General features: G+C 35.1%; 1 protein-coding gene across 2 annotated transcripts in view; it reads left to right on the top strand.

The window, feature by feature from the left end:
- The window catches only part of CBLB (Cbl proto-oncogene B), a 125,373-nt gene extending 105,385 nt beyond the window's left edge, over positions 1-19,988 (top strand). The window contains exons 14-19 of one of the 2 annotated variants that reach the window (XM_085239133.1): positions 3,969-4,112; positions 7,180-7,268; positions 7,368-7,499; positions 8,696-8,833; positions 10,890-11,009; positions 16,311-19,988. In XM_085239133.1, the coding sequence (XP_085095259.1) occupies positions 3,969-4,112; positions 7,180-7,268; positions 7,368-7,499; positions 8,696-8,833; positions 10,890-11,009; positions 16,311-16,573 (886 nt within the window). In that variant the 3' untranslated portion in view covers positions 16,574-19,988. The remainder of the gene's footprint in view (positions 1-3,968; positions 4,113-7,179; positions 7,269-7,367; positions 7,500-8,695; positions 8,834-10,889; positions 11,010-16,310) is intronic. The other variant, XM_085239140.1, reaches the window with a different exon arrangement.
- Positions 19,989-27,895: the final 7,907 nt, after the last annotated feature.

Raw genomic sequence — 27,895 nt, 5'->3', positions numbered from 1 at the left:
AGCATCTGATAAACATCGGCTTTATCATGTGATCTGTGTAACTTAGCATCTATTTTGTTGAAAGAACAATAGCTTAATAACTTGCTTTTGAGCTCACTATCAACTATTTATTTGCATGAGGTCTGTACAAGAGCTGTTATTAAGAAACTGATGTCTGTACGGTACATGTTGTGGGTCAGCAGTTCAAATAGCTGTAGTCTTGTCCCATGAATTAGAACAGTCTACAGCAATTGGAATATCTTAGTGGCATGCTTGGAGTGTGTCTTAGATTTATGTTTAATCTGAAAGATATTGAAGTTGAGCGTTCTTCAGTGCAAATTGAAGTATGGTAAGTGGAGAGATTAAAGACATTCAATCAAAAGTACAGTCCTGATTGGAGTAAAATAGAAGTTCATTATATCTAAGCTCTGTGAATCAGTTTACCAGCAAATGACAAAACAGGAATTTTTCCCTGAAGTACCTTTAAAAAAGTGTGTTTGTTTCCCTGAAGCTCTGCTACTTTACAGCTGAGCTGGACTTAAAGTGACTTGATAAAAACAACTTCTCTGTCTTCCCTGCTTTACTTTGGCCCTTGGTGTTCAATATAATAAGAGAGTTTGGCATCTGGGTGACTGTTAAACAAATCAGAAAGGACAAAGTCACTGCTTATCAGATTGCAATTCTGAATTTCAATTTTGAAGTATTTTAAGGAGGAAGGAAAAGAAACTAGAGAATATTACAATACGTTGTGCTGGTCAGTTTTGTATTCCTCTGTACATAAGCCTTCTAAAGACATAAAAGTAATTACCTTTTCAAAAGTGCAATTTCAGAAAATTTCACCAGTTTGATAAACCAGTGCTTGAGTGTTTCAATCTTAGTTTATACTGGCATATTCATCTGTTTAGTAACAAAAATATGTAAAACACTTGTCTGCTTATCTTACTGATTTATGTAGAAGGGTAAAGTTAATATTACAGTAGAACAATAGATATTTAATGAAACAATTAGATCCTGAAGCAATTTAAGTAATCGTGGAGAAAAGCAGATATACTTCTAAAAGAACAATGCAAAAGAGATTTGGAGTCAGCTATTACAAATAGATCTCAAATTGGAAGACCAATGTGATTTATTCAGAACTATGAGTCGTGAAAAGTTAATAAAATGTATGAGACCGTTTTACGAATCTAATGAAGAAAACATTAGCTATATGTTAGTACCTTTAAATTGCATTGCAAATCAAAGGTCCTTTTAGATATTAATCACATAACATATAGCCCAGCAAATATTTTCCTTATTTTAAGGACAGTGTGAAAGAGACTTTATTAGCATGGAGGACTTGTCTAAGGCTACACTGTACTTGGAATCAGGAGAATGTAGAACTAAATCTTTAAAAATTCCAAACCTGTAATGATTTCTCTGCAGTGCAATATTGTTGGAAATTGATTTTAGCATAAACATACTGATATTTGTGGAATGAAGTTATAGGTATGTTATAACATAAATTAGGTTCTTGTATCTATTAAATACATAAGACAGGAAGCAGAGGCTTTCTGAATTAGGAAAACTTTATTTTTTGTACTCCTTGAATATTCTAAATTTATTTATTTTTTTAAACTGTCAGTAAATGAGTCTGATCTTTCCTGTGTAAGAACTGTTTCTGTCAGGAAGCTGATAAGGCTAGCTATTACAGTGCTGTACTTCAGGTGATGGTCAGGCTCTCCATTTTTACCCTGTAGATTTTACTTAAAAAAAAAAAAAAGAAAAAAAAAAAGAAAAAGAAAAACCCTAAGATTAATTAAATAACTAATCAACAACCTAAATCTTTCTGCTCACCAATTTCAAATATTGCCATCACAGAGGATTTTTTTTGTCTGTTTGTTTCCTATTTGTAGCCTTTGGAATGGGCTTGAAACACCACCACCATGCTGGTTTCTGTATTGTTTGGACATTTCTGATATACATACCAACATTGACATCGGTTCAATTAGTGATTATTTTTAAAATTCACAGGCTTATATGTTTTATATAATGTCTTCAGAACATTCTGGATTGCTGAGTAGGAATGATTGCACATCCCAGTGAGGGAAGTTATTCTTAGTGAGCCTTTGAACTGTCTGAGCACAATACAGACTTCTCATTGTCCTGCTAGGATTTACTTGCTTTAAATGCCCATACACCAGTGACATAAACTTGTTGCATGTTCAACTTGGAGATCAAAGATGGAAAAAGCATTTCACCTTGCACTGCTGTATTTACAGAAGACCTTTTGCTCCCTCTACAGAAGGTGTTTGAATACTGCAATGTGTAGTTTGCAGTTCAATGTCATGAATCTTCTTTCACCTTGTGTTCAGCTGGAGCACTTTTGCAAAAAAAAAAAAAAACTTGAGTTCCCATCATCCATGATTTTGTTGGTGATGTCACAGGTGTATTACTGATTGAAGAAAGCAGTGTCTGAGAGGCTAGGAGTAGCTAGGGAGCTCTAGAGTATGAATATATTAAAACAAAAGCAACACATCTGCCTCCTACTTTCTCTGTTCTGATTTTTTTCTCCCTTGTTTGTTTATTTAGTGACTGATTGGTACTCATAGCCACTTACTTTTCTTAGTTATTCACTTTTATTCATAGAGTACTCGGATGTTCTGAAGTTATTTAACATCATCTAAAATAAATTGTGAAAGGCATAAGATTTTCCTGTGTGAAGAAGTGTATTGCATGTGTCAGATGCTGCTTGTGTTGGAAAAAAATTAGGAGATGAGCCTGAGTTGTCACTTCAGTTCATGCCTTCATGATAAAATTGAACTAATTAGACCATCAGATAAGAAATTATGTCCACTCCTGTCTCATTTTTCCTATGGTACTTGAAAAAAACTTCCCTAAATGATATATTAAGTAGATGTGTCTTGTAATATGGCATGTAGTTGAGCTCAGGGGCCACAAATCAAAATGGCCAAGAACACATTCCACATCTTCCTTTGAAGTCCTCCAGCTATTGATTCTTTTTTTTTTTTTTTTTTGGTATGGTGAAGAATGAAGGTACTCATTATTATGTAATTTAATATACAAATGATTTTTGAAGATACACACTTAGTGTTCAGCTAGTTTAAGAATCGAGAGTCTGTTTATGGTTTTTTTTATGTATGATTAAACAGAAGTTAAATTAAGCCCTTAATGTAAGCTTGTGTATTTTAAATGGTTTGTGAGTTTTATTGATTTTAATGTATCAGTATAATCAGTCTAAGCAGAGGGGCTATATATGTAGAAGATGATATTGATTGTTACTTAGACTAGGTTTTATTTTTTTTTTACATTTAATGAAGAGAAAGGTATGTTGAACTTGTTAATATATAGCAAAATCTCTTCCCCTAGATGGTGCTCATTAGATGAAAATTTTGCCCGTTGCTATGTTTATAACACAAAACCAGCTAGAAGGACTTCAGCTTTAGCTTAAGCTGTAAAATAAAACTAATATCCAGCAGTATTCTCCAGATGAAACTTGTTTGTTTTGTTTTGTGGTGGTGGTGGTGGTGGTGTTGTTCCTGCCAATAGAGATTGTAAACCTACTTGGGAGTTCAGTAACGTAATGGCTAGAACAAGATGGAAATTGTGAATGACCACTGCTTTACTGAGCCCTGCTAAATGCTATTTGCCCTGAATTAACTTCTGTTTAGTTCTTCTCATAAGTGCAAACAGCTTAAGCCTTCTAAGCACATATTTAGTACTACTTCTTTGGAATTCTCTGTTGTGTTATGCTTGCCTAAAGTAGCTGTTTAACTCTTACAGGGTCCACTAACGTGTTTCTCTAAGTATTCTCACTGACAGAAAAGGCAGTAACTTTTAGGTTTGTTTGACATGGTATTTTTTTTTTTAAGCTTATGTGTAGCTGGCACATATTAAGGATGTTTATGCTAAAGAAGTGTATCTTCTACACTGTACTGAGGATTATTATCTAACAGTTAAAGCAGAACTGATCTTTTTTCTCATCTCCATAGGTGCCCTGTTTCCTCAGCAAATTCTCTATCTGATAAATCAAGGGATCATACCGATGATGATGATGAATACAAAGTTCCTTCTTCACATTCTATAATACTGAGCTCTCAACCACCTCATTGTCATAATATAAAACCTGTTGCTCGGTAAGGTCATTCAACAATCTTGAAAGCAACTTATTCACCAAAGTCTGTTTTTTCCAAAATTTAATTGTATTAAATGTTTACGGTGATGGTTGCATGATGTCTAAAATGTTTTATCTTTTCAAGCTTGTGTTATTTATGCTTCTGTTTCATTTAACCACCACAATCATATAGCTGTGAAGGTCACTGTATTGTATCTCTGTAACTTTTTTGTTACTCACATGGAATAAGGCTCTTTTGCTTTAAACATATTCTAAAGTATTCTCTCCAAAATCACACGCTTATTAATTATTAATAGATTATAGCAGGGAGATTTTGAGCCAAAGAACATGACATCTGAAGGCTATGTCATTTGTGGTGAACTTTGTGATCTTTCTATCATAAAGAAAACCTAAATGTCTGGAATGAAGAGAGTAAGTCTTGGGAGAAAAATGGGCCAATTCCTTACTCGTCCTGGAGGTCAAAAGTATGATACTGAAACCAGTTATTGATCTACAAAGTCCAGGCTTTTCTTCTGTTAAAGAATGCAGTGACATATTGCCTTTTTTCTCTCTCTGTCATAATGCAATGTTAAGAACCCACTATCAGTAATGCTCAACATATCTCTCATTACAAAATAAGACACTTATAGTTTTTTAGACATTTTCAGTTGGACATTTATAACATGAATAAGAGATCACTCCTTGCACGCAAGTTAAAAATTGTGAGAAACAGAATTGTTGAAGTGTTGATACAAACTTCATTGAATGGATGTGAATGTTACACAGTTGTCTTAGCTTTATGATCTTGAGTGCTTAAATGCGCTACCAGACAATCTTGATTATAGTTGACTCCATATGCTTAAGAACTGGGGGAAAGAGAAAAAAATCCTCTACATCTGCACTTTTTAAAAATCTCATAGGATGTATAATGTAAAACTTAACCTTAAGTTATTCAGCAAAAGCAGTAATGATATTTTTTTCCTAATTGTCATAAGTATTTAGCACCTTTCAGTGTCACTTTCTTTTACCTCTTTTTCCTAAGTGTTGCATCCTCAGCTTTTGAATAATGCTTAGCCATTTTAGTAAACAGAAGAGCCCACAGAATTTATTTTAGATTTTTTGAAATTTACAAATAACTCTTCCATTTAATTCTAAAATTATATCACTTCTGTGATTTCTTGTTATTTTGCTACTAAATCTGTCAATTCTAAAAATTGTACAAGATTGATAAAAAAGAGATGACTCACAGTCATCTTTTCTGACAGGTAAGTTAAATGTCTGATTTATTACAGCTGATCTCCTCCTACATACACATGTGCAAGTTCAGCAATAAAAAATGGAAAGAAAGAACTTCAGTATTAGGGTAACTAGACTAGTATTAGAAAAGTGATATATTAGTCACTCACGCTTTAATCACTGTCTTTTCCTAATAATACTTTTTCTGTAAAGAAAAAAAACAAAACAAAGCTGGCTTGTTAGTACTAATATGCTGCTATTCTCTCAGTGCTGTCTAATGTCAGTGTAAACAGGTATTTCAGGCTGATTTGCAAACTGATTTCTTTACTGGACTCTTCATGAAGACTTTTTAAGTGGTGCCATGTTAGGTTATCTTACCTACCTATGTTGATTAATTTATTGAAAACACAGAATATATTTAACCTGAAGTGGAAAAGATTCTCAATTATTTAGTATTTATGCTGATGAGTCAAAGTAAGTGTTGCTTGCACTGCATTTGAGAGGTTGAACCAATCTAATTTTTAAGAGAAACAACACTTCCTCTAGCACTTCCCTGGGGAAATTAATTCATAACAGAATGCTTCTTATCATTAGTTTTATTTTTTTATTTATTTTTATTTTTTATTTTTATTTATTTTTAAGTCTTCTAATTATTCTTACATTTATTTCATTAGTCCTAGTTATAGCTCTTGGGATGACAAACACAGTTTCACTTCGTTTTTCCTGTTTATGTATTTTAAATGATTATAGACCTTTATTCATCCTTCCTGATGAATAGGCTGAAAGAGAGAGTTTTGCCAATTTTGACAATACTGGTGAAAACCCAAAATGTGAAATTCTAACTTCATATAGCTCTAGCAGATTTGCTAACTTTTGATAATAATGACACGTAGTGTGTAGTTGTGATTTTTAATTTTTAAAATAGAACTGTTTAGCATGGTGGTCTTTTTTTAGAGAAACTTTCAGATTCTTTCTGAGTATGGAGGATCTGCAGCTCCAATGACAGGAGTTGTTTTCCAGTTCTTTAACATTTATTTAAACAACATTTACTTTTATGAAAAGACTTTTTTTGCATGTTATTTCCCCATAGTCTTTGAGCGGTTGTTTTACAAACAAAAGCAATCTGCAATAGATTTTTTTTTTTTTCTGTTAAGATTGTAGATTACTTTGTACTTTGTTTCATTAACTCTAAGTGAATTTTCAAGTTATATTTAACTTGATACTGTTATTTATTTTTGAGAGACTGATACATTTACATTAAAAAAAAAAAGGAAAATTCTAGTACAAGTTGTCAGTGAGACACCATTTTTTTATACAGAAATAGATGTTTGCAGAACTGCTTTGACTTGTTTGTTTTTTTTCATTTTAAATAGTTGGCTAAGATTTTACTTGAAGTTGTCAGTGGTATGTTATGGATTTCTGCTTGTTTGTTACCAAAAATTCCCTTTTGTCCTCTTAGTATTTTATCTAGTAGAAGTTTAACGGTTGGAAATGGGAGAACAGCATTGAGTATGTGCATTAGACGTGTAAATATACCACTGATCTGACTTCAGCAGTGAGGACTGTATTTAACGTTAGTGATTCTATTATATGATTTTTCCTTTATGTTGAGTAAGTTACTTAAACTAATGTTAGAAAACCGCCAAGAAAGCAGTATAATTCTTCAAAGGAGTTTTAATGAGAGCTATCCAGTACCTAAACTCAGTGTCAAAACTATAAAGTTTAGAATTGATGCAGTTCATCGTTTTTCATTTGTTTCTGTGTAATGGACTGCTGTCTTAAGCACTTCGTAATTTTGGGAACTAATACTTGGTTAACTGGTTGATTACTTCCTTGTTAATGTCTGTCTTCAGGGTTTGTGAGAATGGTCAATGTGCTGGAGTAACAAATGGAACACACAGTGCTACTTCTGATGTGAAGAAATCAAAACATCCAGAGTTAGGTATGTTTTAATTCTTCACCTTTTTGCAAGAAAACGTGCTCTGTACTTTTCCAGGGGTACAACAAGAAAACATTCACTTCTTGTAATTGTGTCATTCAGGAGATGTCTATGATGCACCTACTGTTCCGGTACCTTTGCCACCTGCACGGCCTCCTACCAGAGACAACCCAAAACACAGCTCTTTGCTCAACAGGACTCCCTCCGATTATGATCTTCTGGTGCCCCCTTTAGGTTGCAGACTTTTTGCTGATTACATTTAATGGTTTATATAGCCTAGATTAACCAAATGCCACGTTAACTGAAAAACAACAATTGTTGAGTATGTTAAGAGTACCAAACAAACCATAGGCTAAAAATTACAGCTGTACATCAATATTTGCCAATGTGTCATCTGCCTGTAAGCCCTCGTGCAAGACAGGTGAATAGATAAACTAAGTCTGGATTCAAGCTACGAAGAAAAACAAAACTGTTTTATGTAAAATAGAATGAAGACTTACTTGGATTATTGCAATTTAATGCATGGAGGGTTTCTGATTGTAGCTTAAGTAATTACATTTCTTTTATCATGTAAAAAAGATGAATGGCAAAGTGATGGTATTTAAGTCAAAGAAAATTAGGTTACATTAATAAGCTTTTGCATTGGTTTTCCAATGTCAAAGGACAGTTCAAAATTCACTGCTGCCTACAGTCACAAAAACCTATATTTCCAGTCCAGACTTAGTCTTGTGCCAATGACCTAAACATTTTGAGGTCAATAACATTGAAGAGGCCACTCTGCCTACATACTGGGACTGAGCTTGACGTCACATCCACCTTCATCAACAAACTCAATTCAGTCATTGTTAGACTATACTGTGTGTGTCATCATCCAATTTTCTGGTCCCATAAAACCTCTTGAACACTGCTTGGTAACTCTGGTCCTGTCTGCACTACCTTTATGTAAGGGGAGAATTATTTTGTTAAGTATACTAAATTCACTTTGTATCTTAGGTCAGAGCTTTAGTACAGCAGGTAAAGATAACATTTGGTATGAATGTAGCAGATTGGATGTAGTCAGCATTGGTATTTGAATATAAATATATTTTCTTAGCCACTGAAGCATTATTGTTATTCTACACTTCTATACTACTATAATAAATGAGACTTTCATTACAATACAGTCTTCGTAGCTGAGCCATTTAAAAGACATTCCTCCCCCTCTCCATCCCAGAAAAGAAACTGAGCAGTGCGAATGGTCATTCAGAGCATGTTTTAGAAGGGGACTGTGCATAGTAAGAGTCAAGCTAACAATTTCATTAATGCAGTCACTGAACTGCTAGACAAACCCCAGGAGCAAGGGCCACGGCAGCCAGAGAAAAATCAATTTTAAACCATTCCATGATACTTTATGAAGTTTTGTTCATCTAATAAGTCTTTCCTAAATGCAGGTGAGGATGCGTTTGATAGCTCACCTCCTTCACTACCACCACCACCACCACCTGCTAGGCACAGCATCACTGAGCACACAAAACCGTCTGGCTCAGGAAGTCGACCTCCCTCAGGGCATGAACTGTTCCCTCATCCTGGTAGGAATATAAAAAAGAATATATATTTTTATTTCATTTATTCGAGAAGTGAAACTATTATGCAGTGAAGTTCTCATTAGTCTTCAGAAGTCTGTTAACTGTTTTTGAATGGTGGAGTTGAAAAAACATGGAATAAGACCGGTCAACTTTTCATTATAATGAAGTAACAAGATAAAGTCAGTATTTTTATACAAGGCAAGACATTTTGTTAAATTCTACTTTACTCATAGGAATTGTTACTTCCAAAGTATCAAGTTTTCTGTTGTGATCTGGGGTATTAGTGTGTATCCTTTTGTCAATTCCATTGTTTTTTATAGTTCATTAATAATTCATATATAGTTATTTTTTTCTTCCAAGTTGCTAAATGGGGAATAACTAGAAGACATGAGAAAATAATTCCATTTTGCCAGAAGTGTTGCTGTAAAATTTTGCAGCAAAACACAGCTGCAGGACCCTGTGGTTTTATAATTTTTTATAAGTAGTCAAATTTTCACATAGCTTTTCCCACAAATCACTATCACATTTTTAGTCCAGTATTTTGATTATAAAAGTTACATTTAAAATTCGTAACTATGAGTTGATGTTTTCATTGTGTATATGTATATATTTTTTGCCATCAGTTGAGATCTGAGCACTGTGTGATTCAACAAAACTGTATATGTTTAATAATGTGGAACTCAGCTTCTGCATGCATCCAGATAAAAAGATTAAGCACACTGCAGGATGTAAAGGTAGATCACAAATACAGAACCAGGAATTAAATTACCTTCAGCGCTTCGAAATAAGAATAATGTAATCTTTAGCACTTCAGTCTGAATGAGCGCTTCAATTGTGTAATCTGAGGCAGAAATACACTCTGCACCAATATGAATATCTAATGTGAATGCTGAAGGGCAAAAGAAAGTTCTCCCTCACTCCCAGATGCGTACAAGCTTTGTTGATCTGTCTGCAATTCCCAGATATATGCAGGATTCTTAAATACTATTTCCTAATAATCAGAAGTATCACTGATAGTGTTAAAAAAATAATAATAATAATCTTCTAATTAAAAATCTGGAAAATGTAATTATGGCCATTCATTCTTCATATTTACATTGCAAATACAATCTTATAACAGCACTTCTCACGAGTGTTCTAAGTATGCGTGTCTACTTGAGCATACATGTATTTGTTAATCGGTCGTTTTAATTTGTTTTTATTCTTATAGTATTTCCAAAGACTTGCTGACACATTTCACACTTTGTGTTGTACCAAATAAACTACTGAAAATGATTTGATGCATTTTTGAAGATTGATTTCCATACAAGTCTTCAGAGTGATATCTTAGCTGTTCTTCTGAGCTCATGAGATTAAAATAATAATCTCACCATCAACAATAACAAGAGGTTGCATACATTCTGAGTGAAGAACAGAAGCTAGGTCCAGGATGATGTTAAAAGCTTGTTCAGCAGGCTTTACAGTGTTTAAAAAAATGAGTATTTTATAGGGGGGCATAGTATACCACGCCTATACCTTTCTCTGATTTTTTTAAATTCTGTTCCTCTAATTAGGATACAGAACTACTTACAGCTTTTAGCAGTCCCTGTTATGTTCACCCAGTAACTGGGACTGTGCAAGTAAGAAATCTGACCTGCAATATTGGTGGGCTGCAAAGCATTGAAGTGCTAACTGAGCTCTAACCAAACTAGCTAGCAGGGATACTTCTAATTTTGCTGTTTCGGGTCTTGGAACTTCTATATTTTACAAGCCAAAGGCTTTTGAGTGTCAGGGCTGAGTAATTGGAAGGTGAATCATGAATGGCAACAGAAAGCCGATAGTGCAAGGTAGACCATTTTTTCTCTTCTGTTCTTCTCCTCAAGGCACAGGTATGTGTCTTCTATGCAAGCATTTAATTTGGGTGTGTATACTTTGTGGAACACCTCTGTTCACATTAATGGTTTTTTTTTTCCTTTTTTAAAGGGACTCTTTTAAGACTAAGTTCTGTGTATTAGCCTTTCCTCTTCACCAAATAATAGTTCTAATTATTCTAAGACACTTTATTGCTTTATTATTACAGATCCTCATTTTGATCCAATAGCTGGTCATGTTCCCTTGCCGCCTGTTCGTAGAGTAACTGGAGAGAATATCAAAACAAATAGGAATTCTCAAGACTATGATCAGCTTCCTCCCTCTTCAGGTAAGGTAGAAAACTGCTCCTGTAGAAGGTTACAGCCTCATTAAACAGATAACTTTAATCCATAATGTCAAATAAGACAATTAGTAGTGGAAATATTGCTTTATAAAAGCACAAAATCATCAACAGGTCATAGAGATTAAAGTTCTGCAATACGTAGGTAAAAATGGCCACCTGTTTCTTTGATGTTATGTAGGTATTATGGCACCAGTTTATACCAAGCAGAATGCTAATATGATTTCTAGTATTCCTGATTTTTTTTTTTTTTGAGAAAACCAAGAACATTTCTGCTGTCTTTGAGTACATAGGAGATCAGATTCAGGGACCATAAGCCTCTTCCAGCTTTGTTTCGTTGCATCTTCAAGGAGTTTCACTTTCTGCAGTATTACTAATTTCTGATCTTTTCTGCTAGTGTGCCTGTCTGAGGTTCTAAGAAAATTTTAAAATACTTTTTATTGAATCTGCAAGAACCAAAACCAATTCAAATTCAATCTTGCTACAAAATTGGTACAGTGGAGTCAATTCTTCTGCTATTAATATTGCACTTAATTTTTTTCAGAGTATATGAATACTACGTAAACAAAATATATATTTCAATTAATTTATATATATTAAAATAATAACAGTATTGCTTGTATTGCTTGTATTCCAAAGTACTTTCACCAATTTGTAGACAAATTTTATTTTCTTTAACTGTGTGTATGGAGAAGGGGGGAGGGTTGTCCTACCTGCATCATTTTGTAGTGTGAAGAGGTACCACAAATGGAAAAAAAAAAAAAAAAAAAAAAAGTGATTATCTGAACCATTAAACACTATTAGTTCTCCAGATAGAGAGAATTGTATGTTGAAACTATTTTCTAATGCATGAAGAAATGGAAGGACTTAATTATATAGTCTTTCAGTCTCTATGGTCATGAGTGTTTAATTGCAACAGTAACAAGTGGAAAAATTGTACAGTTTTTAATAATAATTATATATCTCTTTCTTAGAAATCTGTAGTTCTACTCTTCTGGGGTATAAGAAAGAAATCTATTTCCTAACTAAAGTGCTGGAGAGATTAAGCATATAAAGTGCTATAGAATCTTCAGTGAACAGCAAATCTGAAAATGTGTGTGATACCTGTAATAAAACAGTAGGATTTTGGAAAGGATACTATTATTAATGTTACATGGTTACTCATTTTTTCCTATTGTTAGGAAAACACTTACTTGATAATGCACGTTTCATACATGACCCTGTGAGGGGGTCTTATTGGCCTTACTACATTAGCCTGATTTATTGAGGGGTTTATAATTATAACACAAATTATGACTACCTTTTAAAAATGTTTATATAATGCGCTTCTTTTGTGGAACAATCTTTAATTTTCCTAACTTATGCAAGATCTTTGCTAGTTAAGTTCTTGCAGCTTTTTGATGTCGCTCAATATATACTGTTCTATCTATATATTTTTCCCATAACCATCTTCTGAAACATATAAATGTATTGACCTTTGCTATAAATATCACTCTAAATCAGTATGACATACAACAAGATATTGAATTTAATTTCAATTAAATGAAAGCTATGTGATAGATCATGTCATACTCTTAATTGGAAGGTTGTTTTCACAGTGACACTAGTTCCATAGAGTAGAACTGATGAACTTCAAGATGTACTGATTCATCTCACACTATGATATTAAAAATATATAGTGCATTGATTGTAACTCTGCTTAAAACTTTAGTTTTTATATTTATTCTTATCTAATCAGTTCACTTAGGAAGTTCTTCATTTCAGCCGTTCTGTATGGTGGTTCTTTGAACTAGCTGGAAAGGAAACGTAGTTCATTCTAAAATCTAATTATAATTTAGCTACTGGCACCCTAGTGTAGCATTGGGAATCCTTTGACTTATGTGCTTCATTTTGACTGTAAGTTTGCTGTCCTGATGCTTAACTGACTCGTTAACATCTAGTGACAACTTCATTCTAATTGAGCCATGTGTTTAGATCTAGCATGGAACACAAGAAATAGTTCTCAGCTGTGCACCTAATTGTCCCAAAGGCATAATTTTTCAAACATCTTAAATACATCATTTTTAAATTATTACAATAAAAGCAAAGCAAATGAGATTGCTTTTCTTCTTGATTGATATTTTACCTAAGCACAGCCAATTATGTGTGGGAAAGGTAGAAGAAAATTAGCCCTCTAGTATACATGACTGTAGCTATTCTGTGAGAAATTGATTCAAATGGCTAGTTAAGAATATAATGGCTAGTTGAGTATAGCATATGCCTGTTCACTCATCTGGCCTTATTGAAGCATTTGCATGCAAATTTAAATACCTTTACAATTAAATATTCAAATTTAGGAGTCAGGGGGGTGATTTGGAAGTGTGTCACACACAATTTCAGAGTAGATTTCCATGAAACCCAAGGAAAATCATCAGTTATACTAATGCAAAATATGAAGGTTGCAACTAACAGCTTGATGAAACAATATATGCATTTAATCCTTTCTCACTTTCTTTTTGTTCTGCTCATTCCTTAGCATAGATGTGTCTTTGATGTGCTTTGTTCCTGTGCATACCATGCCGTAGGCTCACAGAGGGCCTTGGCCTTGTGCAGAAAGCCCTTGGCACACATCAACTTCTCTGTTTGCCTGTTTCCCTGGTGCTTCTCTGTCTGTTGGTGAAAGACCATGGAACATAGCAGAGAAGCAGCAAGGGTTATTTCACAGCAGAGAGGAACAGAGACAGCTGGCATCATTACAAATATTCTCCTCCCATGGTATCACAGAGCCTTCACACCTTGCAACTTTTCCATGGCTTTTAGACTTTGAATAAATGAGTCTGTCTCAGCCTGTACATTAGTCAGTTTCATAAGGGTTAAACTTAGCTCTGAATTACAGAAATGTGGTAGGGGGAGAGTTCTTGCTGTGGAAACTGTTAGATTTCCTAATTGTATAATTCAATTGTTTGAATTTTTTGTTAGTCATCCATGGTGGCTGAAACATCAAAGGATGGGAGGTTGGAAAGGGAAGTCCTGCTCAAATACCTCTATCTCAGTGTCCAGATGGACGTGCAGCTTAGGCTTAGTATCTCTAAGCTCAGGATTCACTGTGATACCCAGCTTCAGCTCAAATTTTATATGGATGTGAAGATATTGAAAGAAATGTTTCTCATAATGGAAATTTAGTTAGAGTGAGAAGAACTGAAGTATCTGTGCTATAGAGGGATGTCATTAGAGTGTGAATAAAATGCATACGTTGCAAATTTGCTGGCAGAATTAAAAATGACCTTTCAAAATGGTGCAATCGTTTAAAAAAAGTTTCTTAGAAAGTATCAGCAAAGTGAAGGCTTTATATGAGAAATAACTTCAGTTTCAAGCCTGTAATAGGCTGGTTAGAGCAAAAATTACCTCATTTAGTGTGTGCGTGAACACAGACTTATATGTAAGGAGCTCAGAAGTAAATGTTTGCATCCTAAATAAATAAGTTCATGACAAAGTGTTTTGCATATCAGAAAAGTTTTTTATATCTGTGAAGGAAAGGAAATTGTTTTTAACATGATATATTGTGATTTTAACATGAAGAATATTCTTCTGCTACACTTGCTTTTTCTAAAATAGATTAAATTAGGTATTTAAACTTGTTCCTGATTTGGTTTAGGTTTAGTTATTAACTGCATTTCCTGAATTATAATGAACTTCTCAATCCAGTATGTTTCATTGATCTTCTACCTAGCAGGTTTGGATCTGTCTTGTGGCATATTTCTTAGAATGATTAGTGTTTGCATAATGTTTCACATCTTCAAAGATGATTCTGAGATAAAACTTCATACAACTATAAGTAGTCCATACTTGCCTGTAGGTTGTCGTAACTGCATGCACAGAAAATGGGCAATGCAATTGGAACAAAATGAACATCAACCTTCTTATTTTAATTCTAATCAAACTACTTTCATCCATTTCTTACATAAGTAACATCACCTTGCTAACAATACTGTTTGCTTATCTTCTTTGAATTAAGAAGTTTAGTTAAATTTCTGGGAACGCTTTCTTCAGAATACTTGGAAACTGAATTGAGAGAAAAATACACTTTGGATAGATGTGCAATAAACAACTATTTTTATCCCACTGAAATGCTTAATGCACCCTGCTGAATTACAGATCTCTCTATCAAGTGTTATGATAAGTAGCATATTGTAACACTAGAAATACCAAATTCTTTCATCAGTAAAAAGGAAAAAAAAAAAAAGTCTCTGGAGCACTTAATGCTGCAAAATGCCATTACTGTCAGTCTGAGTAAACAGGAAGTGTCAGAGTCAGAAATTCCTCTAATTTGTCTATCAAAGTCACTGTTGATGGAACATTTCAAAACCCTTTTTGAAGGATTAAAGACTTCTTTTTTATTTTAAATACTTAGCTCTTGAAAGTCTTCTCTGCACTTTGCCTGCTTGTATTTAAGCTTCTTATTGTGGTATCAGTGAGGATAAAGAGGTTTCAGTAAAGCACCAAGTTTACTTGAGCACGAAGCTCTGACTCTCAGAAGATTAGGAAGTTTGAATATTAGCTCTTTTCATCAGTACATCATGATTCTTAGCACCAGTATTAACTGTGAAGGTAACCTTTCTAAAGAAGAGAAAAAAAAAAAAAAAAAATTCAAATGAGGACTGAGGAAGAATCATGTTCGGTTCTTGCCACTGAGATTAATTGAACTAAACTTTTTTTTTTTTCTTTTGGAAATCTAATTATTTGTATTTTTGCAAACTGATATGCATGAAATGGCATATCTGCAAGATATACTCACGAGTGAAGGATTTTTCTCTTTCGCGTGTGTTTGGCTGGATTCCTCTCAATGCAACTTAGCAACCTGAATAAAATAATCAATTTGTTTTTTATTTTTAAACAGACTAAGAAGAAGTACTTGAATTGTAGGTTGAGAGTGGATAGCCGTTAAAGTTGTTACTGGCTATTTTCGTTATCTTTACAGTTTTGTCATGCTTTCTTTTTCTTCTAGCTTTGAATAATTTAGATTGTAACTTGCACATTCTTACCGTATTATTGAAATAGTACTTCGTTAATCCATAGAATCATACAATTGCTTAGGTTGGAAAAGATCTTAAAGATCAAGTTCCATTATAGATGTTTCTGAGGATTCTAGCTTCTGTCCAAATTTTAGAATGAGATATATCAGTGAATTAAAGTGTCTCTTCATGTTTGTTTAGAATTTCCCTTTGCAAAGTGCTTCATGAAGCTTGACCTACCTATAATACAATTTTTAATCCACTTTGTAATGATTTCTATCTCATTTATTTGAAACAGATGGTTCACAAGCACCAGCCAGGCCCCCTAAACCACTTCCTCGGAGAACTGCACCAGAAATACACCACAGGAAAGCATTCAATTCTGACAGTTCCACGGAAAATGTGGATGCAAAAATTGCAAAACTAATGGGAGAAGGCTATTCCTTTGAAGAAGTCAAGAGGGCACTTGAAATTGCCCAGAATAATGTTGACGTGGCTCGTAGCATTTTAAGAGAATTTGTCTGTTTTCCTCCACCAGTCTCCCCACGTCTCAATCTATAGCAGTGTGAAGATTTTCTTGGAGCACGTGAATTCTGCATGTACATGTGTGGACTGGGGAATGAGAGGAAGAAGAGAAGAGAGTATTTTTTCTTTCATCTTTAGCAGGAGGCTGACTGTTTCCAGCCGTGCTCATGGCTGCTCTGATCAAGACTTAAAATATGCTGAGGCTTATGTATTTTTGCTAGCCATACTTTTTTAAATCAGGGTTGAACTGACAAAATAATTTAAAGAAGTTTACTTCCCTAGAACTTTTAATCTGTGAAATGCTTTTTCTTGTTTACAAGTTGATAAGTTACAGTTTTCTAGTTGATGTCTGTAATATGTTCCCGTTCATGTCCCCTTGTACTTTTGGTCAGTTCTGCTGTAGCATTCCCAACAGTTTCCATGCTGACCACCCCAACAACTAAATCATCACTTTCTGGAAATTCCGTGTTTGCTTTTTTTTTTTTCTCTTACAAGATGCTTTAATTGTTTTTGCATTTCAGCTCAGCAAATGCAAAAGTACGTGGCCTTCACTACTGATTATTTTTTCATATGAGATTCCTTTGCTTTTGAGAGAGGAAATGTCTGAATGTAAAATATGTTATGTCTATGAACTGCCTTTTTAAAGGTATTTTTGACAACAATGTTGGACAGCTTCCTGTTTAACATTAATTCCATGACCTATAATCCTCAAGGTCTTTTATCCGCTGCTTCTACAGTTAACAAAAAATCCCAACCAACAGGAAAAAAAAATAAACACTTCTTGCAGTGATACTGAGTTTTGACATGTAAAAGCTCTTTAAAAAATTATTTGATTACAAACATTCAAAAAAGCCCAAACACACATGACAGTACTGCATTTTGATTACACACTAATTACACCTGTTGTCTGTGACCTATGTATTCTGAGGCATGCCAGACTAGAAGGAATCATTATTTTGAATCACTTTAATGGCATTCAGGTAAATTTCAGTACGGGCTTCTGCAAAATTAATTTTGGAGTGATTATCCTGTGGCTCATTGTGGCTTGGAATTAGTTTGTCTTAACTTGGAAACTTTAAATTCTTGGTGCACTGTTGATTCCTACTGTAGCAATATGTTTTGGAAAGTTCTTTAACAATCTCCTCCATACACTTTATTACTCTAAAGAGTGTTTCTAATGCCCAAATTCATTCATTCACTTTCCAGCTACTTAGCTAGAATTGTTTCTTTGCTTTCGATGGCTAGTGATACTACAGGCTTTGTGTTATTTTTAAGCCCCGGTTGATGCAAGCTAAATTAAATATCTTTCTAACATTAGAAAAGAGAGAGAAAGTGACAACTATGTGTTCCTAGTGCTCTCAAAGTTTAGGGTCTACATATTTCCAGTGGAAAATTGCTGCTTTCCTGTTTTTGTAGGAGAATTGGTATCCTGCTCTTCCTCTATTACTGTTGAAAAGATAAAACCGTATGGTAGCTAGAGTATTTTCCACGTTTTGGGATGTGACCAGTATATGACAATTTTCACTTTGTGCTAAGCTGCGTTTGAGTCGTATGTTTATTGTTTCCTTTCACCTGTCATTTTTTTCCTTCACTCATAGCAAGTGATAGAAGTTGTACCACTTATGGAATCAGATCTCAGTGGCCAATACATTGGTTTTAAAAAATTTCAAATGCAGAAAATGTCTGTATTGCAGGATCCAAAATAACTGGGAACAGCCAGAGGAAATTGCTGTGATACCTCAAAGTCCATTGTTTCATCAAAGATCTTATTCTTAAAACTTGCTAAATAAATTATTTTGCAGCGTCACAAAGCATACTATATATCTGTTGTTAATCTGCTTTGTTTCTGTGATAAAAGATGATTAGGGGAATTAGATTGCAGGAACGAGTTAAAGAGTCTTTTCTGCGTTAAGTAAATAATGTTTAAATTTATGTTACAGGAAAGGTGCATTTACAACTTCATTTAAATGTTCATTGATTGCCTGCAGCTTATGGAAAGTTTTGGTTGATGTTATCTTCTGTGCTTTTCATTCAAGTAATTCTCTCTCCTCTGTTTTGGAGGAATGTTTTATGCTGTCTTGAGCTCTGTTGTTCATTTGTTTACAGCATCACTTTAGCATTTTTGATAACTATAAATTCAAAATGATTCATGTCATTAAAAAAAAACAAAACAAAGCAGTACTTTTTTTTAACTGAAATTACTTGTGTGGTTCCAGCATAACTGCCAGTTTGGCAGTGATGGCAATGAACAGAAGAAAGTTTTAAAAGGATGAGAGAAGAGTCTATACATTGTAAAGCAGAGATCTCTATTCTTCTCATTTTTGTGCAGCATCTTAGCACAAATGACACCTTTTTGTTTAGACTAGAGGCTGGAATTGCTTCCTGATAAATTAAGGTTTTAAATTTTTTTCATTCTGGTTGTGACCAACAGTGACTTTTTTTTTCTTTTTTTTTTTTTTTGTACATGTTAAAAACGCTTGATGAGCAGTATTCTTAATGATTACTTAAAAAGAGTTCCTTTAATCCTTGAACAAGCATGCCATTAATGCTTCTAAGTTGTTGAATGTGAAGACTGTTTCAAACCTGTTTTGGTTGGCAATCAAGTCAAACAGTGAAATTGTTTTGCTAGAGTGTTGATGTTTACTCTGCAGAAATTAATAGGCTTAATTAATCTGACTACAGTGTAATTATGTAAACATTTTTACCTTTTTAAAGACGTAAGGGTTCGAGTCTGGCAGTGTTATGCTTTATAGCTTTAAGCAAACCTGGCTAGTGAGACTGCTTGAATGAACAAAGTTGGTTAAATTTAGAAATGTGTGCTATAATGGTTAAGGCTGCAGGAATATCTCTTCCAAATAAATGTCATTGAAGGCTTTAGACCACCATTCTAATGCCTGTAAGGCCTCACCTTTTATCTCCTCCTTGTGAAATTACTGCATTTCAAGAAAATTAGCTGAATTAATGCTCAGTATCTGAAGAGTACATCTGGCACGGATTTTTTTTTCGTGATCATGAGAATTTAGGAAGTTTTGTACCAGGATCATTTCTTCTGTTTTATTTGTCATGTTTTCAGCTTGAAGTTTTACTTTGCACTGATCACTCTGACCTGAAAGCATTTAAATTTGTGTCTTAAAGCTTGACAAATTTTGAAGCAGATATGAATAGTGTATTCTAAGCAGATTCAGTTACTGCCTGCTGACCTGGAATTTAGTGTATATAGGAATGATTTCTTGAAAAAGGACTTTGTTAGTTTCCATTTTGAAGGTTTTTCTTCCAAATAACTATTTTATCTGAAAATGCCTTTTATAAACTTGTCTAACGTGGCAAACTTAGTGATGTGTTCAATTAATTTATATTTTATTCGACATTCTTTTTTAATTTTGGTTACTATGTAAGCTCAAGTTCTTTATCTGTTCTTGTAAGGTATTTTATAAAATTAATGTTAACAGAACGTTGGGTTGCTCTGTGATTTTTCGAGACTGTGTCTTTCTGTTGTTGAGTGTTAATGCTTTTCGTATGGCTTAGAAACACAGACTACTCTGTGTGGGTATCTTACGAGCCGTTGGCTGGTAAGCCATAAAAGGGAGGCATCACTCTAAGATAAGTTGTATCACTGCATTTAGACATTTGCTTTGCGTACTCCACTTATAAATTTCATTTGTAAAAATTGACTACAACTTCAGAATGTGTGTGCAGTAGTTCTAAAGCAGAAAAGTAATCATAGCATCATAGAGAATGGCTTAGGTGGGAAGGGACCTTAAAGATTAGTGCCTCTGCCGCAGCACAAAATCAGACTGCCCAAGGCCCCATCCAGCCCTGGCCTTGAGCACTTCCAGGAATGGGGCACCCGCAACTCTCTGGACATCTGTGCTACAGCCTTGCTGTCCTCTGAGTAAAGAATTTCTTCCTAACATCTAACCCCAATTTACCTCAAAATATTTCAGGATTGTAAAACATTTTTTTTTTTCCTGTTAGTGTATTCCATCCTTCTGAAAAAGTTTAGGATAACCTAACCCCATTCTGCTATACATGATAATACAGCTATTACTATTTAAAGCCAGTTCCTGAAGGTAGGATTAGACCTCCAATTATAAGATTTTCATGCTACTTTCTTCTATCCACGTTAAATTCTTGTCCATTATATGGATCACTAGATGTGTTACTGAGTAGGGAAGGTAACTGTTTGATATTCTCATCCTTAGTTCCAAAGCTGCCTCTTTTTTTTTCGTTTTTCTTCTTCTGATGTGAAAGTCGTTTGTCTCTTCATTTTGTCATGTTTTAGCAGCTGGGTGCCCTGCTAGTCACAGTGTCATAGGAGTTGAAAGGGACCTCTGGAGATCAAGTCTGCTCCCCATGCTAAAGCAGGTTCCTTAGGGTAAACAGCAAAGTGTCCAGAGAAGGAGACTCCACAACCTCTCTGGGCAGTCTTTTCCTCAGATTTGTATGGAACTTTTTGTGTTCCATTTTATGTCCACTGCCCCTTGTTCTGCTGCTGGGCACCTTTGAAAAGAACCTGGCTCCATCTTCTTGATATGGATCAAATAATTCAAGAGATTGAACACCTCCCTTATGAGGACAGAGAGAACTGAACTGGGGCTGTTCAGCTTGGGTAAGAGAAAGCTCCAGAGGGATCTGCTGTGATAGGACAAGGGGAAATTTAGATCAGATATAAGAAAAAAGGGGCTTTTTTTTTTTTTTTTTTTTTTTTTTCCCTCCCCCCCCCTACAATAAAGGGTAGCAAAGCGCTGGAATGGGTTGCCCAGAGAGATGCTGTAGGTCCCGGAGACATTAAAGGTTGGAATGTTTTGAGGTCTGAGAAACCTGATTTAGCTGTCAGTGTCCCTCTTCACTGCTGTGGAGGAGTTAGACCAGATGATCTTTAATGAGGTCTTTTCCAACTCATGTTGGAAGGGCTCTAATGTTTTGAGAAATTGTTTTTGATAAATCCAGTCATTTAATTCTGGACAAGTTATCTGCCTCAACTTATCAGTTACTATAAGTCTTCGTCAGCAGAACTATAAATTTGATTTTAAAACACTGTGTGTTACTTTGGTAATAAAATATATGCCTAACTGCATTAATATTTGTTGAAAAAATTGTTGGCTTTATTGTAATATCTAACATGATAGCTTGCAAGATGGAAAAGAAACTATCTGATACTATATAGAAGATAATTCTGTCCTAGCAGTCCAACTACCTCTGTCCTGATGGCATACAAGGTCTAATTGTTTTGAATCTCCAGAGTGTCTAGTGCACATGAAGAATGCCTGGGAAGATTAGTCCAATGTTCACTTCCTGTGTCCTTCTCCATGAAGTGTTATGAAAGATGTCATTTTGAAATGAGATGCCAGGGTCTTAGCAGCAGGGAGAAACGTGAAGTAACACATCTCAGCATGCTTTCTGATGTGAGCAAAACAGCCAAAAACTTTGTAAGGATTTAAGTGGAAGCACTTAAATTTCACCAGCTTATTTTTTGAAAGTTATGTATATGTACCTGCTGATTTGGTGAAGCTTGGGCCAAGTTCAGCCCTGCCCCTCCCTCCCTCCCACCCACCCACCCACCCATCATCCCCTTCTCTCTCTCTCACATACACACACACACATACAGTATCACTTGTTTGCCTCCTCATCTGCTCCCTTTAAGACTTCTTTTCTTCTTCTCCCGTCACAATTCTCTTTATGATGACCTTGAACACCACAGCATCCATCTTTATGATCCTTTGCAATTGCCCATCTCAGCTTGCGACTGCATGTGAATTTTCATACATCTGTATTTTCTTCTCGTAAGCTTTCTGCTAATCTTCTCTGAAATTATACAAATTTATTTGTGTCATATTTGAAGTGGTCCCTTTGAACACAGTCATCCAAAATAATTTCAGATTTCTGTGAGAAAGCCTGTTTTTTCTTTTATCATCAACAGAATTTTTTCCTGCTTCCTCCTCAGCCTGTAAATATGCTCTTGTGTTACATGATGAATTTAGGTTATAAGTTTATCAGGGAAGGAGATGAAATACACTGCTTATTTACAGATTCCTACTATGTCTCTGAGACGTGAAGAAAACAAACAAACAAAACAATAAAGGCATCCTCTCCTAATAACAGTCCTTGTGTTTGAGATGACTTGTGTCCCAAAATGAAAGTTAAGGCATTTATAGCACATGAGGTTTATGGCTTATAATCGTTATAATAATTGCATTTGGTTACTTCTAGAGTTGAATGAGGTGCAAGTTTAAGGGGAAAAAATGGATAAATAGTGTAAAACATGGCAGTGAAGTTGGGAAGTCACTTTCAGGTTAAGGTAACTAATTATCATCACTAGTTGGGATAAAAGACTTGGAAGTCAAATGATTGAATGAAATGATAATCACATAGCTTGACAATTCTCCCACAGAAAAGACAAAAACTCAACATCTGGATAATTCTGTCGGTTCCATCCCAAGAGACCTTTATACTTCATTTGTCAGGTAACCTTCCCTTTAGGTTGATTGTGATGATATGTTTGTAGTATTTTAGGTGAAACAGGGTTTGTGACATGACTGCAGATAGAGGGTTCCTGTTTTTGCATGCTGCTGCTGCTGCCTGAGAGGTACATATTAGAGTTTCCAAAATGTAACAGAAACATTTGCATTAGTTCTCATATAAAAGTAGACTATTCACCCTGAAGAGATACCACAGAGACAAGACAGCTGTAGAGTGTGAGCAGAGTTAAGAACACAGTAGCTGAGCAAGCAAGAGGTGGTGAAGGTGGTGTGTTAGGACGATGGTTTATTTGGGGAGGTTCTTTGATTTTCGGATCAAACAGAAAAAAACGATGTCCTATTAAAATGAGTCAGTGTGTCAGAGTGTGAGTGGAGGAGGGAATCTCTGAGTTGTAGAGTGTGCACAGAGGGCACTGACTCACTATGTTTGGGGCACAGTTGTAGTCATATGGAAAGGGCAGTATGTGCGTGTTGTATGTATCATTTCTCAGCAACCTGCACCTTACTTATCTCCTTTATTAACCTGTGTGTTTACTCTTACACCCCACACTATGTGGTCTTTGATACCACTCTGAAAACTGTTATTAACTGAAAACTGTGTGGCAAACTGTTCAGTCAGTACTCAGGGCATCATGTCTCTCTAGTGGTTTAGCATGATGTTTTGTAGGCCCTTCCAAGTCCTCTGTTTTGAGGTTTAGTGCTAGCAAGAAGACTTAGCAATAAACAAAGCCGGCTTTGAATTAAACAGATTTGTCTTCAGACATTGCCACCCTTTCCTTTGATGTGTTGGTGTTGCTGACTAAACGATCTCTGAGATTATTAGGAGAGACAGAATCTTAATTGTGCCTATGATGTGAGATGCTAACCAAACAGGACACCACTGCAGGCCGTCAATCAGCTTTCAGACTGATTCTTGGCTTCCATTTTAACCACATCCCATGATTTGTAAGGACCTGAGACAAAATATAATTTGTCTGTGGCTTCATTCTTAAAGATGTGGATATGTTTTTAACTTCTTAGGTCATGTAACTTGCTGCATCCATGTGTGGTACTGTGAACATAATGCACTATGGAAACTGTTGGATTTCAGCCTAGCCTGAAATCATGTCATTCCAATGCTAAGTTAGAGGTTAATATAATTTGCCTTATGAAAGGCACAAGTCCCGTGATGGGTGCACAGAACAAAGGTTATTTTTCTGCAGTATCTTGGAAGCAGTAAGTACAGCAGTGTGGACTAACAGCTAATACGTAGAAGTTTCTGTTGATGTAGAAACTAGTTTAGCAATGTGGATTGATTTTCTTGGTTGGTTGAACTGAAATTTGTTTTTTAATGGTCTGTTCTTATGGGATCTTGTATTATTTGCACTGTATCATCATTGTATTTGAGCTTTCTTCATTACAGTAATAACCATGCCTCTTGGCAGTGCTTGGTTATCTCCCTTTCAACACTAAGGCCTGTCAAGGTAGCTGTATGAAATCTGTGGAGGGAGACTGGTTGGGTGATTTGTTAGTAGCATGTGTTTGTGGGATAAAGGGGATTTCAGGAGAAGCATCTTTTTTTTGTTGTTTGTTTTATTCTATTTGAAGATGGTTCTTGATGTGAAATGACTTTTATCAATTTTTCAATTTTGGGAAGCTACTGCACATTCCCTTAAAGGAAAGGAGATGCTCATACTGTTTTTTTCCTCTCTTCCTTATTTTTAATATGTATATTGAGCAAAGGTTTTGAGAGAGCCACATCTCCAGCTATTTTTTATTCTCCTTTGTTAATCAGCAACTAAGAGAAATTATACTGTTTATATAGTTGTTTAAGTGATGTCAACTTCAGGGTGCTTGTTCAAAAGTTATGTGTTTGAACAAGATGTTACCTACCTCTTAGTGAACAGACAGTGGCAACAGAGTAGAAACTTGCATCGAAGGAAATTGGAGAAGAAAGGATATTACAGAGGTAATACAGGGGAAGAAATTGAAGGCAGATTAAGAAAATACTCTAAAGAAAAAATAAAAGGTTTATTCTATAAACATTCTTTCATCAGAAATGAAAAAGAAATGTAAATAATATAATGAGCTAAAACACAAATGGTAGATAGTTCAGCTTAATAATCTTATTTAAGGCTGCTTTAAATTAACAGCAAGTCTCCAACAGAAAGAATGGATTTCTTATTTCTTCTCAATATTGTAACAAAAATATGCTTAGTTAACATCTTCTAAGAAAAGAAAATATACATAAAATTGAGTTTGATAGTGAAGAAGGCCTACTGCCGTTCACCAGATCTTGCAAACGGATGAGTAAGTAAAGAAAACCTAACTTGTCTTTCAGCAGTTTTGCATCAGAGCCTACTTTGGACAACATATTAAATCTAGAAAGTGTTCAGACCTTGCTACAGCGGAGGATCTCCCCTTAATTCTTTGGAAGGTTTGTAATAAAAAAGTTACAGAGAGTGCATTTGAATTGGGACTGAAACTGTGTGTTACGGGAGTATGAATTTAAGCCTTGTCCAGTCATAATTCCCCTAAGTTAAGAATAATACTTTCTACTGTATTGAGTACCAGTAGGCTGCACTCCAGTTGCACATTCATTCTTCTTCCATGCAGAACTTGCAGTAGACCGTTCTTTGAAATGAAAGTTAAATTTCTTTCTCAGTATTGAAATCTGGGTTTCACTTGTCAATGCAGTGTTAGAAATAATTTTCCAACTACAGAGCGGACATACTGTGTTTCTGGTTTATACTTCTCACTGACATTAATTCATATAGCCAGCAGGCATGATGAAAACTATTTTTTCACAAATACAATACAGTAATTCGGGGGGCAATTGAGATACCTTATTTTCTGGTGTTCCAGTTTCAAAAGCAGCTTCCTGATCATCCAGCAGATCTTATGAAGTCTCACTTGGAGCATTTAAAATTATCTGCGTCCTAAAATCAGTAGCTGCTTTTACTATCATATTTTTAAAGCATTTAAACTGTAATGATGCCTTCAGGAGATGTTCCAGTGTGTATAAGGCAGAAGGGGAGAGAGAAAGGCTGGACATGCTCTCTTTCTAGTTCTATGTCTGTAGTTTTTAATTTCTCTTAACTGTAGGAGACAGACTATTTGCTGTGATAGTAGTAAAGATTGTGTTTTATCACTCAAGAAGTACAATTTATGCATATTTCAGTTTTAATATGCAAATGTGCATGGAGACGGCAGGAAATTGTGAACCAGGCCAATAGGCTAGTTTACAAATGTACAAAGGAGAACTCTACTTCTGCATTTATGTGAAAAACTTACAAATAAATTGAGCAGTGCTCCATTTACATGTTGTGTAGGTGAAATGTAGAGAGAGAGAAGGAGGTTCCGGGGGGGGAAAAAAAAACAAAAAAAAACAGCCCATAAGTTCAGAAATGCTTACCTGATCTTTGGTCTGCATGTCAGCTAATTTGAAACGGCAATGACAGTCAGGTTTTTTGGACTAGAGAATAAGAAATAAGGGGAAAGTCCTTATGGTTTTGACACGTTTGCTTTCCATGTGTGTGCTGATGAATCAGGCCTTATTCAAATGAAGGAATCAATTTTACAAAGCCACAACCTGATAGAGAAGGATTGAGTTTACAGAGAAATTCTCTCTGGGAGAAGCATAGTTGTAGTGTAACTGCATAATGATTGAAATTTAAATACACATTGTAAGAGTAACTCATTTATTTATACTTATAAAAGTGGAGGTTGGCTTTGTACATGACACTGAAGAGGACCTACTGAAGACTCAAAGCACCTCTTTTTGTTCATACTAGAGAATAAGAAATGTGACCTTCCTACAAAGCGCTGTGATCAAAGGGTGCTATGCCTGACTTGGAACAATGGAAGAGAGGATTAAAGATTTGATTTGTCCAAGCTTTCTCATTGGTTTGGATCATTTTGATTAATGAAATTTGATTAGTTTAGTTTAAAGGAAGAGTCAAACCACTGTGGATTAAGAGTTCACAAGATTAGTTCAAAGGGCAGGTGAAAAGGAAGACGTTTGTCTCCTTGTGCTGGGAATGCAAACTTCATGTGAGCCAGTGGACGGGGCTTCTCATCAAGTGGGTGTCCACAGGTCGTTTTCTCTCCTCCTCAATGAATCTCTCTCTTTCTCTGAGAGGTTCTCATTTTTTTTATTTTTTTATTTTTTTTATTTTTTTCTCCACATAGTACATAGAAGGGTGGAAAGTTTCATGTAAAAGAAGATCCCAACAAATCTGTAGTGTGGCTATGGGAGCTCAGTTTTTTTTAAATATACCTTGTTAAGGCACTTAGGATTTCAGCTCTCGCTGTAAGTTTCTGATTCACAGGCTTCTGTCAAAGCACATCAGTGAAGGCATAACTGTCCCTTGCTTCTATTGATTTAACAGTTAGATCAGTAAAATTCAGTTACGCATGCCAAAGACCTCATGACTTGAAATGAAAGGCAATTAGAAGGTGATGATCTGGGCTAAAGCTATTAGAAGGAATTTATGCTCTAATTATTCTATGCACTTGTTTCGATTATCTTTTTTCCTACTATATTAGAACAAATTTTTACTTCTTACTACACTCTTACCTTGCCTCAGAGAAAATTCTACTGCCTCAGAATCAGGACTTTTTTTTTCCTCCTAGAAAACTTGGAGCTCAGTGAGCAGGAAACTATCAGGATGCTGACACTTCAAAGTGGAATTTTTAGTTTGCTTTTTTTGTCATCTTGGAGGGGTTACAGAAAACACAAAAATGAAAAATAAGTTGCTAGTATTCTTGCTGTTTTCCTGATTGAGGACAAATGCTGTTGTTACAGTGGTGAGACAAATCCCCATCGAACTAGATACTGCACAAATGGAGACTACAGAGTAAAAGGCCAAGTCCTTCACCAATAGTTTTATCTCTGATG

Source organism: Meleagris gallopavo, chromosome 1 (assembly GCF_905368555.1).
Source record: "Meleagris gallopavo chromosome 1, MGAL_WU_HG_1.1, whole genome shotgun sequence".
Classification (NCBI taxonomy): Eukaryota; Metazoa; Chordata; class Aves; order Galliformes; family Phasianidae; genus Meleagris; species Meleagris gallopavo.
Note: the sequence above shows the minus strand (reverse complement) of the source record. Positions and strands in the feature narration are given on the sequence as shown.